The following is an 18833-nucleotide window of genomic DNA, read 5'->3' on the forward strand; positions in this document are numbered from 1 at the left end:
GGTCTGGGCGGCGCTCGAGGTGGCGCTCCGGGTGCCCTGCCTTTACATCATCGACGCCATCTTCAACTCCTACTACGATTCCAGCCAAAGCCGGTTCTGCATCGTGCTCCAGATCTTTCTCCGGCTCCTTGGTAAGGAGACGGGGCGGCCCGCCGGCCGAGACATGGCCCTGGCGGCGGGCGGGTGCGCTCGCCTTTGGGAACCACGGTCTGATGCCCCAGAGGGGCCCTTGGCGGGGCGGCGAGGGCAGGAAGTAGCACTAGTCTCGGAGTTGACAGCCGAGCGGTCTCGGCGAGGCAGCCCGCTCGAGCGTGGCACCTGAGAGGGGCAGCGAGCCTGCCTGAGCGCCGCTCCCCGCCTGCTGCTCTCCAGGGGCACGAGTGCCCGTTTACCGCGTCCTCTGCGGCAGCCTTGGAAAAACACAGCGACTCTGCTTGTCCTGGTCTCGCTGTGTGACCTTGGACTTGTGCCAATATGTGGGCCTCAGTGTCCCCCTTTTTAAAATGTAGTTTTTGTGTGTTGTCACTTCTGCATCCGCGGGTGAAGTGTCTGCGGTAAATGACATCCTAGCCAAGGAGACAGGGTTTTGAATGTCAGACCTTGAAGCCATTACCAAAAACCCTCACGATTTCTTGTTAGAAGTGTGCTTCTAACTAGTCCTAACATTTTGCATGAAGAAACGGAGAAGGCACTGACATTTGCAGCAGGGACTTCTGCATGTGGATGGAGTGTCAAAAGCATTTTCTGTTTCACTCTCCATCTCCACGTACATCACCAGAGTGAGAAGCATTTTTTTTGTGTAAAAGAATTTTTTTCAGTAATCAAATTTGGCAAATTTTATTGATGAGGTAATTCTTGTGATCAGTCTTCAGCCGGCTAGTGCTTTTGAAGAGTTGCTGAGGGCAGGCTGATACTGAGATCCTTACCAACCCAACTGATTCTGAAAGAATCACAAGCCATCTGTTGCTTTATGCTTACAAAAAAGAGTGACGATGAAGATTAAATTTTTTTTTTTAGCAATAAGTAACATTTTACAATAGACTGGAGCTTTACTTTTTCATAGTATTTTCATTGATATGATTTAACCTAACCATCAGACATCCCTCAGAGGTCGGTGGTTTTATTCTCATTTTACAAATGAGGAAACTGAGGGTCATAAAGGTTAAGTGTTTTGCTGTTGGTACACAGCTGGTATGTGTTTGCCAGAACCTGGGCTTAAAGATCCTTTGACATTAAGTATGGTTTACTGTCCTCCTCAGTATGTTGAAATTCAGATACAGAACGGTATACTAATGCCCACAGACTTATCTTAAAACTAAACCCTGTAAATGTGGTGTTTTTTAGCACAAGGCTTTTTAATAACCCACTGGCTACTTAATTCCAACCATTCCTATTTTCCTTCAGAAAAGTATACTATCACTGTTATTAGTAGCAAAAATAGGACTGTATTTGGTAGAATTCTGCATATTCACTCAAGAAATAGTGGAGCCACTGCCTTGAACATCCTTATGGCATAACTACAGATTGTCAGAGAACCGTAAGGGACCTGGTATTTTAGTGCAGTACTCTGTTGAGCTTCAGCCTATGCAGCTTTAATAAAAAAGTAGTGTTTTCCTTAATTAAATCATTTGTAATTTAAGAACATTAAGCAAAGTAATCTGTTTTACTTATGCTTTCTAATTTTTTTTTTTTAATAATCATGGAAGTTTTGTATTTGAAAGTTTACAGAAGAACTTTTTGGTGAGTTACTTAAATGCTCTGTATCTAGGTTGTATTCTTTTTATAAAGATGGATAATGGTGGTATCTCTTAGGGCTTAGAACAGTAAATGAGTTAGGATGTAACCTTTTAAAACAACACTATGTAAGTGTTAGCTGTTAGTAACCTTCTTTACTTTAAAAAAATATTTTAATGTTTCAGTTAAGATCATACATTGTTACATATATTTTGGTCTTTTGAAGACATCAGCAAAATGTTTATTTGAAAATTTTGACCTCAGAATATTCTCTGGGTCAGTTTTTGTGAGAAATATTTTTCAAATCTATCATCTTGATTGTTCCTTATATCGTGCCGGTGTAATTGTGCTAATTTTTCATGTTTGTAAGAATGAAAGTTACTGATTCCAAACATTAACTCTAAATAAAAGCGAATATATATATTTTTAAATGACAGGCGGGTGTGTAAAAGATACTAATGGTAGGGTTGGGGTTATAGCTCAGCCATAGAGTGCTTGCCTCGCACATGTGAGGCACTGAATTCAATCCTCAGCACCATATAAAATAAATAAAGCAAATATTTTTTTTTTAAAAAGATACTAATGATAGTTGAAATTAATTTTTCTTCATTTTTTTTCCTCAGTTCTAGTCAGAACTTATCAATCTCACCTTTTCACACATTACCAGTTTTTTTTTTTTGTTGTTGTTGTAGTGTTTGAAGTGTTTATTCCTCTCTGCCTGCAAAAGGGTACAGCAACTGTACTTTGAGTATCAAACTAATTAGAGATTTTAGCAGGTCAGAAGGTAAAGCATCTCATTTTGGAGCTTCAGATATAAAGTCATAGGACATTATATAGAATGTTTAAGAATTTAAAGGTCTTTTAAAAAAAATTTTAGTGTATTTTGTTGTTGTTTAGGTGGACACAATACCTTTATTTTATTAAGTGGTGCTGAGGATCAAACCTAGTGCCTCAGACTTGTACTCGTTCAACCACTGAGCCACAACTCAGCCCAAGGCTCTTTCTTAACAAGTGTTAAATGCTAAATGAAACTCAATTCAGAGCAGCATAATTCTGAATGAGCAAACTTATATCCAAGACAGAAAATGCAAGCATAGAAGTTTGTTTTAATAGTATTACTCATATGGTGGTAGGTAATTCATTGAGTTGGCAAAGGGCTTTCTAAACACAAAAGAAAACTCAAAAATGACAGGGGAAATCTCACAAATAAGAGTACATAAAAATGAAAAACTTATTTATGGCAAAACAAAATAAAAAATCCTTGGCTGGGGGTGTAGCTTAGTGTGGTAGAGGGCTTGCCTAACATGAGTGAGTTTGATCCTCAGCAAAGGCTTACCCCCCTCAAAAAAAAAAAAAAAAAATCTTAAAAATGACAAACTGAGGGGAAAATAGTAAGAGTTTTACTGTCAATTAAAAAAATTTTAAAAACCTTATACTCACATGGGCCTTACAGTTCACAATAAACAAAATACACGTGGTCATTAAGCAAAAGAAAGCATGACTTAGCCTCATCTAGCATTTAAGAAATACATTCATAATAAAATTTCACTCATTAGATTGGTAAAGAGTTCACATTGTGATTAAAAAGTACTTTTGGCAAAGTTATTATTTGAAAAAGGAAAATTTATATGGTTTTGGTAGGTCCTAACTTCTGTATAAAACCATTTGGCACTGTCAACTTGACATTTTCTCTATACCTTTGAACTCATGGTTCTAGTTCTGTGAATTTGACCTAGAGATTATTGCTGTACAAAGGCTGTGAGCAAGGATACTCATTTGAGCACTACTGGAAATAATAACAATAAGAAGCCCAAACTTTAATGTGTATTAGATGGAAATCTGTTCTTTGTATTAGGCCTTGCCATATGATAGAGTTCTTGAAAAGAATGAGATCGTTATTTGTGGTACTGAATGAGATAGTTAATTTTGGTGCTGCAGGTGTTTCTCAACAGTGGCACTGTATACATTTCGGACAGGGTAATTCTGTGTTGGGAGGGTGCTGTTCTGTATATTGTAGGATTTTTCTTCCCACTGTATGCCAGTAGCACACCCCCAACATGCACACACACACAGCCAAAACTGTGTCTAGATTTTGCTGTAAGTTCTCTGAGGGGCAACTTCAGCCCTTGTTGAAAATCGCTGGGATAGACAAATAAACCATAGTACAGAATATACAGTCCAGAAATAGACCATCAGTCTATATATAGAAACTTGATGTGTTTCAAGGTAGAATTGAATCACATTGAGTTAAATATGGTCTAATTAGTGGTCATTTACTTATTCATATGGAAAAAATTATACTGGACCTTACTTCATGTCTATAAAGTCAGTTCTTGGTGAACCTAATACCTAAATGTAAAATGCGGACCTTAAGTTTTTAGAAGAAATGTGGATTTTTTTCAACCTTAGCATAAGGGGGAAATACTTTAAAAATACATAAAAGCAAATGTAGAAAATAGATTGATAAATGAGGTTAAGATTAGAAACCTGTTAATCAAAAGACAGCATCCCAAAAAAAAGCAAAAAAAGAAGCTGTGTATATATGCATGTGTGCTTAATAGTTTGTCAAGATGTACAAGAAACTTAGTAAAATAGCATAATACAGAAAAAAACCCCAGTGTTTATCCTATTCTCACCAACCCAGAATGCTTCCACTTCTGGTCACCAAAATGTGTATGTGGATTTCTCCTTACTATCAACCAATTCTGCAACACATTCTTCAGGGATGACCACTGGGTGTCCTTAAATTTAATGCTGACATGTACCATCAGAACCCACTGGTTGTGGGTTCAGTTTCACAAGATTGCCTCTTAACTTCAGGTACCATTCACAAACACAGGTTGTGGCATGTGTTTCTGACCTGTGATCTATAAATCAGGGTTTCCATGACCTTCTCCTGGTTCACTTAGTATGCTAAAGCAGTTCACAACTCAGGGGAATGCTTTACATACATTTACTATGTATTATAAAAACTGGACAAATAGATAAAAAAGATGCATAGGCCAGGGAGGACAAGGGGAGGAGTGTGGTGCTTCCATGCCCTCTCGGGGCCCACCACTCTCCAGGAACCTCCATGTGACCAGCTCTCTGGAAGGCCGCAGGACCCAGTCCTTTTGGGGTTTTGTGGTAGTTCCATTATGATTATGATGGTCAATGATTGATTAAATCATTGACCACTGATTTAGCAACTCAACCTTCAACCCTTCTCACCTCCTCAGGATTGGGGGGTGAGAATGGCACCAAATATTACAGGCTTTTAATCGTTTGATTGTCAACCAGTCCCCATCTGAGCCTATCCAGGAGCCCCTCAGCCATCTCCTTAGTATACAAAACAGTCTTGTCACTCTGGATTCAAAATATTTTAGGAGCAATGTGTTAGGAATCTGGATGAAGATCAAATATAAATATATATTTCACGGTACTATAGATAAGTAAGAGACTAGAAAAACTTGGTTAACTCTTCATTTAATGCCACAATAGGGTTTGGCTTTTTCTTTTTCTTTTTTTTTCCTAAATCTATGTTTATGTACTTATAATAAAAACACACTTGTTACAGTTTTAGTTCAAAGGCAAAATTTCATTTACTTATTTATTTATTGGTAATGGAGATTTAACCAGGGGTGCTTTACCACTAAGCTATATCTACAGCTTTTTCTGTCTTTTGAGTCTTAAATTGCTGAGGCTGGCCTCAAACTTGTGATCCTCCTGCCTCTGCGTTTTGAGTTGCTGGGATTACAGGTGTGCACCAACATGCTGAACACACACACACACACAAAAAAAACTGTCATGAATAAAAGACTCAGAATATCAGGGTTTAAAAACTAAAATGGGAGCTTGATAGCAAATTTGTCTTTATGATATAGTTTTTTCTTTATCAAATATACTAACAGATTAACAACCTCTCAAGATGCTTTATTTACTTTGTCCTAAATTTCATTGTTTAGGGCTGTGTTGGGTGAAAGTACTATTCACATTTATTGCTGTGCTTCTCTCTCTTTATCAGATCTTGAAGTGTTTTCCACAGCTTGCTTTAGATTGTTTTAAAGTTATTTAAGGGATCTGAAGAACTGTACATATCATATCTTATTTCCTTTTAATTTTTATTTATTTATTTTTTTGGTACCAGGATTGAACTCGGGGTACTCAACCACTGAGCCACATCCCCAGCCCTATTTTGTATTTTATTTAGAGACAGGGTCTCACTGAGTTGCTTAGTGCCTTGCAGTTGCTGAGGCTGGCTTTGAATTTGTGATTCTCCTGTCTCAGCCTCCTGAGCCACTGGGATTATAGGTGTGTGCCACCGCATCCGGCTCCTAATTTTTAACCATAAGTTTGAAGAGGTTGAGAGTGAACAGATTTAACACACACAAAAGAGTTAACTGTTGTGTGAATGCAGGGTGGGTTTTTTCTCTGCTCGTTTTTTCCTCATTTTCTTATTTTTGTTAGGTTTTGGTAATCCAGAATCCAGATTGAAAAGGTCCTGAACTCTTTCATGAATTGAGTTCATCCATAGCAACCTCAATGAAACTATGGTCACTGGAGAATTGGACTGGAATCCCTGAGTTATGGTTTCTCTGTGTCCCAAGGTGGTTTTTCTTTATAAAGCTGGTCATTTATAAGTCTTACTAAAAAGCTATCCCTGGACTTTATTTTCATAGACCTACAGGATAAATACCAAGAGTTTCACGTCTAAAGTTGTGAAAATGCCAGGAAACTTTGATATTATTAACAGTACTCCCTAAAGATCACCAGAGAGATTGTTACTTTGAAGACTTATTACTTGGAAAGTAGATGTTGTTTTCTGTAAAATGAGAGCTGATTCTTCCCACATCTCAAATATAGAAGCATGAGTATTAAAAAGACAAATAAAAAAACCTCATCTACCAACCAACTTTGGGTAGGAATTAAAACAAGTATGCTAATCTTGAAATGTTTACTCTTTATTATACCTTGGGAGTGTGATTTAGTCAGGAAAGAGTAGTTCCAGATTGTTACTTCCTAGGTCATATCCAAATGTTGAGGCTGTAGTCTCACTACATTATTTAATCCTATCCTATCCTTTTTTTTTTTTTTTTTTATGCTTTGGTATATTTGCATAAAGCATGAATGGTACTATTTTATCCACAAGTGTCTAACACCCAAAATCATTCCTTTATTTGTGTGTAAAAAATCACCTTCAGAGAAAAAACATGAGAATAAAAAGGATTGGTTATAAAATTACAACAAAGCTCATGAATAGTCACTGGAGATGATTAATTACCAACTGGAATAGCACGTTGACAAAATCATTTATAGTCCCTGTTGACTTCTCCCTTTTTAAGTGGCATAAAATAGAACTTTTATTTTTATTTTGACTCAGCTTTATGAAGATTAGTTCATCTTTGTCTCAGGAACAGTATCTGAATTTTATTTTTTCCACATAGAGAAATGTTAAGATCACATATAGTATATAGTAGGCTCAGTTCATTCCATTTCCTTGTTACCTTTGCCATGAAAAAAAGTTTCTAATTCTTAAAAGAAAAAGAAATCCATTTCTACTGAAACCGCCCAGATCTCTGCTCTTTGGGACCGTACTAGAGGCCTATTGGGATCAAGAAGCAGGTCATTATTATTCAGAGGTTTATGTATGTTCCAGTCATTTGTGTCCTTTTGCTTTTTTCACAAGTGACCTATAACACAGACACAGGATAAATTTTAAGTCTATGGGCAAAGTCATCACTTAAAGCAACTGGAACATGCCCTGCCTTTTACATGTAACATGTTGTGAAATGCTTCTACTGTAACATGCAGCCTCTTTCTTGATAACATGAAGTACAATGGCCAGGCAGGTGTTTAATTGGAGTTTGTAATTTTTTCTGTATCTCAAGGTATGGTTTCTTAACTTTGAACATTATGAAATTATGAGCCAAAATAAACTTTTCCTCTAAGTTCATTTTCTCAGGTATTTTGTCATAGGCAAAATGTTAACTAACATATTCCTACATTACAAGTGCAAAACTCAAAACTTCTAAAGCCTAACTCACCTTAAACCAGAATGAGTTTTTCCTTGTGATTTCCAATTTCAATTGAAGGTACTGTTATTATTCTACAGGCCCCACATCCTCAAGTTTTGCCAATTAGTTCTACCAACATCTTTTCCTCTCTCTTTTTTTTTAATATTTACTTTTTAGTTTTCGGCAGACACAACATCTTTGTTTGTATGTGGTGTTGAGGATCGAACCCGGGCCGCACTCATGCTAGGCGAGCGCGCTACCGCTTGAGCCACATCCCCAGCCACTCTTTTCCTCTCTTAATGATACCAATCAGTTTGCCGGGGCCGCTGTGAGCCAATCATCAGCTGGCAGCTGGAAGTTTACTGGGGCCCCTTCGGCTGTGGCTCTCAACAGTCTTTTCCTCTCTTAATGATACCAATCAGTCTGTATCTAAAAACTCATCTTATACAAATCCATCCAAAGTTGTCGCCAAATTGCCTTTATTAATATCTTTACTCAAAATACATTCTTCAGTGGCTCTGAAATTACAGTCAATCAAAACCTACACTCCTTGTCTTGGCATTCAAGGATCCAACTTGCTATTTGCTTTAGAGGGGTATTGCTCTCAATATACGCACACATGCACATATACACAAATGTGTCACACTTGTTTCCCACACACATTCCTTACTCTACCATAATTACATCCGTGTTTACAATTCTCTCTCTGTCCCACCAACCTTCCCTAAACTGACTAGTCAGATTATCCATTCTAGGAACCCACTTTCTTTGACAGTGACTTTTCCTTCAGCATACGTACAGAATTTAAGTGAATCACTTAATAGTCATGCACCACCTGAAATTGCAGTTTGTACTTATCTGTATCATCTACCTTATTATACAATAAGTCCCTGATAGCTGGCAAGGATTCCATCTTGTGCATCAATGGATCCCTCAATCTGTGTTACAAAATAAGTTCATTACTACTCACTGGAGAAGTAAATGGTTCTGTCACCTGGATTATGTTTTTTAAAGGCATTCACAAAATACAGGCTGCTTGAAAAATCAAGTTTGTGATAATGCAGAGCTGCTCATCATGTGGAAGAAGACGGAGATGAGAAAGGGTGACCAGGGACAAAATATCCCCTTGAAAGGGCATGCCCCCAATGACCTACTTCCTCCAACCAGGTCCCACTTCCAAAAGTTTCCAATACCTCCCAGGAGCCCATTAAATGAAGTGTCCATAGATGGATTAATCCATTCATGGAGTCAGAGCCCTCCTGTTCTCATAGGATCTGATAGGACCCAAAGGTCCTATCTCTGAACACTGATACACTGGGGACCAAGCCTTAGACACATGACCTTTTGGGGGACATTTAAAATCCAAACCATAAGAGAGTTTAACTAGGTGAATATTTGGATGTCATTCCCAAAATTAAAACCTTGTAAAATGTGTCTTATTATAATCTCATTTTTTTAAATATTTATTTTTTTAGGTGTAGATGGATACAACACAATGCATTTATTTTTATGTGGTGCTGAGGATTGAACCCGGGTCCCGCCCGTGCTAGGCAAACGCTCTACCGCTGAGCCACAATCTCAGCCCTATAATCTCACTTTAAAAAGTATTTTTTGCCAGCGCACAAAGAAAGATGGGGCCACTGTATGTCATCAGGATGTTTATATGATAGTCATATGTGGAGTGGAGGAGAGGAATGTTACTATTATTATTTTTTAACGTGTTTTGATTTTCTGAAAGTTACTTGTATAATTTGAAAAATAAAAAGGGTTGGCTATTTGAAGAAATTAATTCAGTAATGCATAGAGAAAAGGGAACTTTGCACTTTTGAAATCTGAAGGAAAATATGTTAAAAAAAAAAAGTGAATTTGGACCCTTGGATAATGCTCAAATTTAAGGATCAGGAAAAATATAAGAGCTGGTAAGGATTCACAACTGGAAGAAAAGGAGGAAATTAAAACTTAAACTTGATTTCTTGAAGATTTTTTTAAATGAAAGAATTATAAGATTTAAGGACCAAGTGTTTTCCATTTTGGATATTTTTAATTAACAGTTTTAGATGGAGTTAAATTTTCAATGATTATGAAATTACAAAGGACATATTCTTCTGAGTTTTTTTTTAACTTATTAAAAGATACATATCCTTACAAATGTGTCCTGAAGATAATTTAGGAATTTCATGCCTGACATATAGTATGATGGAATTTACTTTGGAAATTAGAAAAAAAGGGGTGAGATTTTTTAAATTATTGTTAGGTTTGCTTTTTAACCTTGACTTTACAAAACCTTATTGGCCCTTAAGCCTAAGTTGTCTTAAGGCTTAATGTTCATAACTTTGGAAATATTCATAATTAAGTAATAATTATTAATATAAACACATTTCATTCAAATGACCTTTCCTTTTTCTTTTTTAGGTATATTTGTATCCAGTATTGTTCTTATTTTGTCACAGCGATCACTTTTCAAGTTTTACATGTACAGCTCAGCCTTTCTACTAGCTGCAACTTCAGTGTTGGTGAATTACTATGCTTCTTTGCACATTGACTTCTATGGTGCCTACAACACATCAGCTTTTGGAATTGAGCTGCTTCCTCGAAAAGGGCCCTCATTATGGATGGCACTCATTGTTTTACAGCTAACATTTGGAATTGGATACATCACACTACTCCAGATTCATTCCATCTATTCACAATTAATTATTTTGGATCTCTTGGTTCCTGTAATAGGCTTAATCACAGAGCTACCCTTACATATCAGAGAGACTTTAGTTTTTACCTCTTCATTGATTCTCATATTAAATACAGTGCTTGTCTTAGCAGTGAAACTTAAGTGGTTTTATTATTCCACACGATATGTTTATCTTTTAGTGAGGCACATGTATCGAATTTATGGATTACAGTTATTGATGGAGGACACATGGAAGAGGATTCGTTTCCCAGATATACTTCGAGTCTTCTGGCTAACAAGGATTACAGCTCAGGCTACAGTGTTAATGTACATTTTAAGGATGGCAAATGAAACTGAGTCCTTTTTCATTTCTTGGGATGATTTCTGGGACCTCATTTGCAATCTTATAATTAGTGGATGTGATTCTACACTAACTGTCCTGGGCATGAGTGCTGTAATTTCCTCAGTAGCCCATTATTTGGGACTTGGAATATTGGCCTTTATTGGATCAACTGAAGAAGATGACAGGCGGCTTGGCTTTGTAGCACCTGTTTTATTTTTTATTTTGGCTCTTCAGACTGGTTTAAGTGGGTTAAGACCAGAAGAGAGACTTATTCGCTTAAGTAGAAACATGTGCCTTTTATTAACTGCAGTCCTGCATTTCATCCATGGAATGACAGACCCTGTATTAATGTCTCTCAGTGCCTCCCATGTATCATCTTTTCGTAGACATTTTCCTGTTCTGTTTGTCTCTGCTTGCCTGTTTATTCTTCCTGTTTTACTTAGTTATGTTCTTTGGCATCATTATGCACTAAATACATGGTTGTTTGCAGTTACAGCCTTTTGTGTGGAACTCTGCTTAAAAGTAATTGTTTCTCTCACTGTCTATACACTGTTCATGATTGATGGCTATTATAATGTCCTCTGGGAAAAGCTTGATGATTACGTCTACTACGTTCGTTCAACAGGCAATATTATTGAATTTATATTTGGAGTAGTAATGTTTGGAAATGGGGCTTATACTATGATGTTTGAGTCAGGAAGTAAAATTCGGGCTTGTATGATGTGCCTACATGCCTATTTTAACATCTACTTACAAGCAAAGAATGGCTGGAAGACATTTATGAATCGTAGAACTGCTGTGAAGAAAATTAATTCACTTCCTGAAATAAAAGGAAGCCGCTTGCAAGAAATAGATGATGTATGTGCAATTTGCTATCATGAGTTTACAACATCTGCTCGTATTACGCCATGTAATCATTATTTCCATGCACTTTGCCTTCGAAAATGGCTGTACATTCAAGATACTTGTCCAATGTGCCATCAAAAAGTGTACATCGAAGATGATAGCAAGGATAATGCAAATATCTCTAACAACAATGGCTTTATTGCACCCAATGAAAATGAAAATCCAGAGGAAGCTATAAGGGAAGATGCTGCTGAATCTGACAGGGAATTGAACGAAGACGACAGTACAGATTGTGATGATGATGTTCAAAGAGAAAGAAATGGAGAGATTCAGCACACAGGCGCAGCAGCTGAAGAATTTATTAATGATGACACTGATTAAAATAGCATTTACTAATCATTGAGGTATTTGTTTAAAATTCAGTTCATCCAAAATGGAGTAATATGCTTCACTTCAGTGTGTAACCAAGCACAAAAACAGTATCAATGTTGAATCTGTGAATGGTTTTCCGTTTACTGTGATGTGCTATGTAAATATACCTCTTTAATTACTTCTGGTCTCTTTGGTGACCTATTTAAATTTGTGTACATTATTGTACATAGAATAAAATGTTTTCACGTTTTTATGACAAAATTTGAACAAATAGCTTTTTAATAGATAAAATAATCATACAGTGCATCAACTGTGCCAAAAATTCCTCAATGAAATTATATAATGTATCTAACTCTGGACCCTAGTTTTTCTTTAAAATGGGTGGGAGAATGAAATTGCAAATCGGGAAATCACATTAAAGTCAAGGAAAGACAGTTTGGATCAGAGGAGAAAGGCTATAGAATGTTTTAGAACTAAGAGAAAAATGAGCTAGCTAGATGCAACTGAGAACTTTTTTGAACTTGGAGTAGCAATGTAGTTGAGCTGGGTTCAAAAGTCATGAGACAGAGGCTGTGAAAGTTGAGCAATAGGCTTAAATCAACTAAGCTTTGATATAGACCAGACTGTACTATTTAATTTTTAGGTAAAATGAGTCATTCTGTTTGAAGTATTATAAAATTGTATTTTCATACTTGATTAAATTACACAATGAAAATAGGTGTGATCTAATCATTTTAAACTAGAGCATTAAATGATATTAAAAAATCTTGATCTGATTTTATAGATAAAATTGAAGATGATACCTATTTAGATGACATCCAGAGAATTTTCTTTATTAAAACTTAAAGTCAGTTTTATCATGAAATTGTTACATACATGATGGAAAATGGAAGATATACCAGTATCAGGAAAAAAATAATTTAATGGTGTTGTTATAGAGTGTATTGGCTAATTCAAGTGGATCTTCATCTCTTACTGCTGAGATTATCTCCAGTATTTGACTAAAACAAAACAAAAAAGGATGGTTAAATTTCCAAGCATGTATTCTGTTCTAAAGGTATATAATATTTTTTTCACATAAAGGAAGACTTTGTACTACCTTTAACAATAAGCTTAACAGTTGTTTTTAACAATATCAATAGAAAAAACTTTGTAGCAGCAATTAGAGACAAAGTGCTGAAGCTGACTTGGGTAGAAATAGAACCAAGAACAGCATCAAGTAAGTTTAAAATTGGCCTTCTATACCATGTGTACCACAATCATGGTGTTAACCCAGCAGAAAGGAAGCATCCTTTAAAACTGTAGGTCATAACACTTCAGTGAGTCATGATGAACATTTTAAAAATTAGGAGGATATGTATATTGCATGTAATGAGGGTAAGTACTTTTCTACTTTGGGTTCAGTTTTATTTACATTTATTTGTATATAATGATAATTGGGAGGACGGCACCCCAAATTTTCTTTATACAGACTTACTAACCCACTATTTGAAGAACTAGTCCTTTAAAGATACCGAGAAATGGCTACATAACCACTAAGAATGACAGCAAAGGAAGAATAAAGTGTGGTTGAGGGTGAGGGCTTTATGTTCCTATACTTTCTGTCCTGTAAGACAGAGAATAGCCCATGGGTCGGTCTATCAACTTTCTTTACCTAAAATGATAATTGTCAGTGTTTCCTAACTATTACATATAGGTAAGATACATGAATTAGAAGGTTCTAGTGTAAATTAAACATTTAGATACTCTTTGTAATAAGTTTTCTGTTCCCTTTATGGGTATCTTAACTGTGAACACCCAAAGGAATTGGTAATACAAAGTGTATGGCAATCTTCAAACATCTCTTGCCATCTAGTCTATTTTTATATGGTTTCAATGGCCTAAAGCTGAAGTTATTTTTTTTTAATTTTTTGTAGTTGTAGATGGACAGAATGCCTTTATTTTATTTGTTTATTTTTATGTGGTGCTGAGGATTGAACCCATTGCTTCACACATGCTAAGCAAGTGCTCTGCCACTGAGCTACAGCCCCAGCCCTGAAGATATTCTTAAAAAAATAATTAAAAATGTATATTATCCTTGAGAATTCAATGGTTTTGTTTATATAGCACACCAGGCATAGGTTTTCAGTTATGCAAGATCTGTACAATCCTTACTACCTATCTCCTTTCCTGTCCTTCCCCACACTGATTACTAATGATACCTTAAAATCATGCCATTCTCCTGTTTGAAATCCTTTGGGTCCTGATAAAGTCAAAACTAAGGTTGTCATAAAGACCTGGACAATCCAGCCTCATTCTGCTGCCTTCTACCTAATCCATGCATCTTACTTATTCCCACACTAGGCTCCTTGCTGTAGATCAGCCAAGTCTTTTCTGTGTCTGCCTTTGCTCAAGGTGTTTGTCTTTGACTGGCCTAACTCCCAGTTATGCTAAGTAAACAACTGAAATGTCACCATAAAGCACTCCTAGTTCCTTTCAAGGCAGACAGTTGCTATGTCTCTGGTCCCAGTTAAATTCGATATGTGCCCATTAACATGGTAAAACTAGCTTTCCTAGTTTGTTATAAGATTCACTGTAGCTTTTGACACGAGTGAGTATTTTCATGTGCTAAAATTATAATAAAATGACTCAAGTTACTACATTTTAGGAAATATACTATGAAGTTCTGCCCCCCTTGTTAAATTTTTTTGATTGGGAAAAGGAAATTCTTTCATTTATCATTTTGTTCTAAGGCTTAAAGAAATGTGTGATTTCCTAAGGTGGTCAAATCATTTAAAATGCAAGTATCATTTAAAAAAGGTCTGCTAAGGCTAACTGATTACAAACAGCAGCAATGAAGTTACATAAGAATAAACTTCAACAAGGTAAGGTGATATGAATAGTTTTAAGATCCTACAAAATGATAGGTGACCAATTAGATTTTTTCATTGCTAAATTAAAAGTCACTGAATTGAGAGAAAGTGAATATAGGAGCTGAGATAACAGCAATAGGTACAAATTCAGATTCCTCCAAATCACTATTAAAATGACCTTTGACCTGAACTTTAACTTTGGGTCATGAAGATGTGTCACTGCAGATTCATTATTTCTAACATGTACCATTGTGGTGTACATTTGTTAAAGACTGACCCGAACTTGACTTGGATTTTATGAAACGTTGAATTTTGTTCCTTGAGTTCATTTTGTAAGTGGCATTTGGTGGTTATTGTCAATAATTTTTAAAGACCATAACAGCAAAACACTTACATTATATGACAGGGTTCATTTCTATCTTTTAAACAATGCCCATTTTCCCATTTCTTTTTTGTAGGAAATGAAGTTTTTACATATTTTGATCCAGCATGTGTATTTTTGACTCCACACCAAGGTGCATCTAGAGTTAGGTAAAGAAGTGTCTGTTAAAGGGTTTACTTTTTAAAAATTGTTTTCTTATGAACATTATTAAACAAATACAAAACCTTTTAAGTAACAAGCCATTACTTAGCTTCAAAGCAGTGAAATTAATGCATCTGAAAACAGTTCTAAGAAAAGCACGAGATAAAATCCCAAATTGCATCTTAAACATTAAGACTCACTTTTATGTTATATTTAACAAAAGACCTTAACCTAACAAATATTGTAAAATTATACATGCTTTAACAAAAGATCTAAACCTAAAAGAAATACAATTCTAACAGGAAAACATTTGAGATAAATTTCTATAGTGCCACTTCTGAATGTGAAACTGGCCTTGAATACTACTTTGATCATTATAATAGGTTACATATTTTACAAACATTGTACTTTTAATGGAATCTTCTCATTTCATGACTTCCCAAGGAAATAAAAGTAATTTCTCCAGAGTGGCTCAATCTGAACTTTAAAGGCAAGGTATAAAAGCCTTGAGCCACAACATTTAGATAAATTTTAGCTTTTATCTCTTTTATTTTAAATAGATTCTAAAATCTTATACAAGTTTTCTCAGTTTACTTTAAAAATGTGGCAGAAGTAGACATTATAAATAAGACATTTGTTAATGTTTTTAAAAGAATTACTTAGGTAATTACTTATATATTTAGTTGTAGATGAACATAATATCTTTATTTTACTCTAAAAAATATATATATTTTTTTCATATGGTGCTGAGGATCAAACCCAGTGCCTCACACATGTAAGGCAAATGCTCAACCATTGAGCTACAACCCCAGTCCCAATTTTTTTATTTATCTTGAAGCTCTGGATGAAGTCCTGAGTTAGATTCCTTATTTAATTAAATATTCATATAATTACAACCTCTTTAGTTATCATGGATCCTGACACACACATACCCCCCACTTATTTGTGTTTTTGAAGTTTTCAGGCTTAGCCAAATTTCTAAAATTGAAAATAAAAACCACTTGCATAATTCTTCACCAATTAAAATAAAATCTTTGGGGAAGTATAACTGTTGAAGCTCAGCATGCTATTTTAGGATATTTAGCAGTGATGTTGAAGTCACATTTCCTTCTCTAGCTATTTTCTGGAGGGTAGTAAGTATGGTTTAATATGAAAATATCAACTTACCAGTTTCAATCATTAATTTTTCACTAGGTATTGACTTCAAGACTTCCAAATTAGCCTCAGTTTTCAGTGAGCTTAAAAAAAAATAGTGTATATTTACTTTAAAGGTAGCATTTAGTGACTTTTTCATATCATAAACATTTAAATTTTTAAAAACCAAAACCCCGTAACAAATTTATTTGCAATGTATTTTCGAAATTTTTGTATATGTACACTCATATTCTTCACAGAATCCAAATTTAAATCATTTCAACTAGATCTGCCTTTAGAAAGGATATTTTTTCAGGTTTATCAATTGATTTTTCAATAGTTTTTCTGTATCAGTCTAAGTAAAAGCTTAACTTTTTAAAAAATTTATTTGCATAACTGAGAGGTGTTCATAAGGCAGTTAACTTTCATTTTATTAATGCTTTAGGCCAATGTGAGGAGATGACCATAGGCAATGTACCTTTTTGTCATCTGGATGGCATGATAAGTAAACATGCACTGAGGAGTTGCTACCTCTTCAGCCTGGGTGCCCAGAAGGAAAACGCAACCTGTGGCAGCCAAATTCCAAATGATCCAAGACCAATGATTGTGGATCTGAGTGCTTGCTGCAATTTGCCAGTGAGGTTTGGGATGGTTTACGATATAATTTGATGACAAATAATACTGTCCTTGTATTTTAAAATAATTATAAATATTAAATCATTTTTAGAACAGTTGTATGTTCATAGCCAAACTGAGCAGAAGGTAGACATTCTAGGTAACATCTCATGCCCCCGTGTAAACACAGCCAACCACACTCTAAAAATCCACAATACAGTGGTACATTTGTTAGAATTAATGAGCCCACATCAAAACATCATCATGGCCCATAAGCCCACAATTGACATTATTGTTCGCTCTTGGTGATATACATTCTGTGGGTTTGGACAAACAACATAGATACATCATAATTTCATCTGGAGTAGTTTCACTGTCTAAAAACCCTCTGTGCTCTGCCTATTCATCCCTCCCACACACCCTTCTTAACCCTGGAAACCACTGATCTTTTTTACTACCTCTTGAAAGTCATCCAAAAGAACAAGGAAAATAAAACAGTAATCTTTGGTGAAATCAGTAAACATTTGTTCTTTTTCTATTCTTTTAGTGGACAGAAAGGAGGAGGTAGGGGAGGAGGGGACAAGAAATCAAAACTAGTAAATATTTGTTAACCTTGAACCACAACATAGAAAGCACATGGAGAAATGATAAATGACATGTTTAAATGCTTTTAAAAGTTATGTGTCTGCAGAGACACACATTAAAAAGAAGCAAACCACATTTCTAAGAACCTGAGAATGAGATATAGAAAGCTAGGATAAAGCAGGGGATAAAAACAAGAGTTGTTTGAAAAGTCTGGGTAAAGAAATGATGGGGCTCCCAGATTACTTATCTATGGTTGAGGAAGGAGGAAACCTAAATCAGAGCGCATCAGAGAACAGTAAGCACAAATGAGTAGAGTGCAGGGGTGAGGTGGGCTGAAATGAAGACTGACTGCTGTGGGGAGACCTCTAATCCCATCTTGCTCCAGGACAGTGTCAGGTACAGTTGTCAGTCCCTACCCCACTTTTCCAGCAGAGACCAGAGGATCCCTTTTTGGAGAAATGAACCAACCAGAAAAAGATCTCTATAAAATGGTATTTGGGAATCCCTAGTGGAAAAGTCAGTTCGCCATCTGAGCCTCCCAACTGATGGACTGTCTCCTACAGCACTTCCAAGCAGCTATTTTTTTTTTTTTTAATAGACAACGAAGAACTGCCATTGAAGAAAGCCCCAATGATGAGAGAATAAAGGAAGAAATAAAAGCAATCAAAACATTTTCAACTATAATTCATATCTTTAGAGATGAGAACTCACTGCATCTGTTAAGACTGGTATTTTAAAAAGCTTTCAAAGACTGAAAACAAAAAGAAATATTTAATTTTAAAAAGGTTGAAAATAAAGCACTTTTTATAAAAAAAAAAAGCAGAAATACAGATGGAAATTGTAGAATAAAAAGAATATCAGACTTATCAATCTGGGATACTAAAAAAAATATGAAGAAAATTCTCCAGGACTGATAGAAGCCTCCAGCTGGAAGGGGCCAGTAAGAGAGCAGCATAAAGAGGGACCAGAAAACAAAATAAGAACATCAAAACACATCTTTGTGAAATTCTATAATACCAGGCATAACTAAAATCTTCCAAAGGAAAAACAAGGTCCCCAAGAAGACACTGGGAATCAATATATCAACTAACTGTTCACTATCAACTAGAACCTACTGATCAAACAATGTAAGTTCTCAGTGAAAATGATTTCTCATGTAGAATTTCATGCC

General features: G+C 35.7%; 2 protein-coding genes across 9 annotated transcripts in view; one reads left to right on the forward strand and one right to left on the reverse strand.

The window, feature by feature from the left end:
- Positions 1–4: 4 nt before the first annotated feature.
- On the forward strand, positions 5–12310 carry Rnf139 (ring finger protein 139; the record flags this gene model as incomplete). The annotated part of the gene is made up of 2 exons (XM_015486292.2): positions 5–131; positions 10140–12310. Coding segments are annotated over 2 exons (1950 nt in total), but the record flags the coding sequence as incomplete, so codon positions are not given.
- A 449-nt stretch (positions 12311–12759) lies between these two features.
- The window catches only part of Tatdn1 (TatD DNase domain containing 1), a 33535-nt gene continuing 27461 nt past the window's right edge, over positions 12760–18833 (reverse strand). For 7 of the 8 annotated variants that reach the window (XM_048802106.1, XM_048802105.1, XM_015486457.2 and 4 more), the window contains 3 exons: positions 16496–16566; positions 15200–15326; positions 12760–12954 (listed from right to left, as the gene is read on the reverse strand). In XM_048802106.1, the coding sequence (XP_048658063.1) occupies positions 12858–12954; positions 15200–15326; positions 16496–16566 (295 nt within the window). In that variant the 3' untranslated portion in view covers positions 12760–12857. Of the gene's footprint in view, positions 12955–15199; positions 15327–16495; positions 16567–18833 lie in introns of those variants that run through there. The other variant, XR_007347184.1, reaches the window with a different exon arrangement.

Source organism: Marmota marmota, unplaced genomic scaffold (genome assembly GCF_001458135.2).
Source record: "Marmota marmota marmota unplaced genomic scaffold, marMar, whole genome shotgun sequence".
NCBI lineage: Eukaryota > Metazoa > Chordata > Mammalia > Rodentia > Sciuridae > Marmota > Marmota marmota.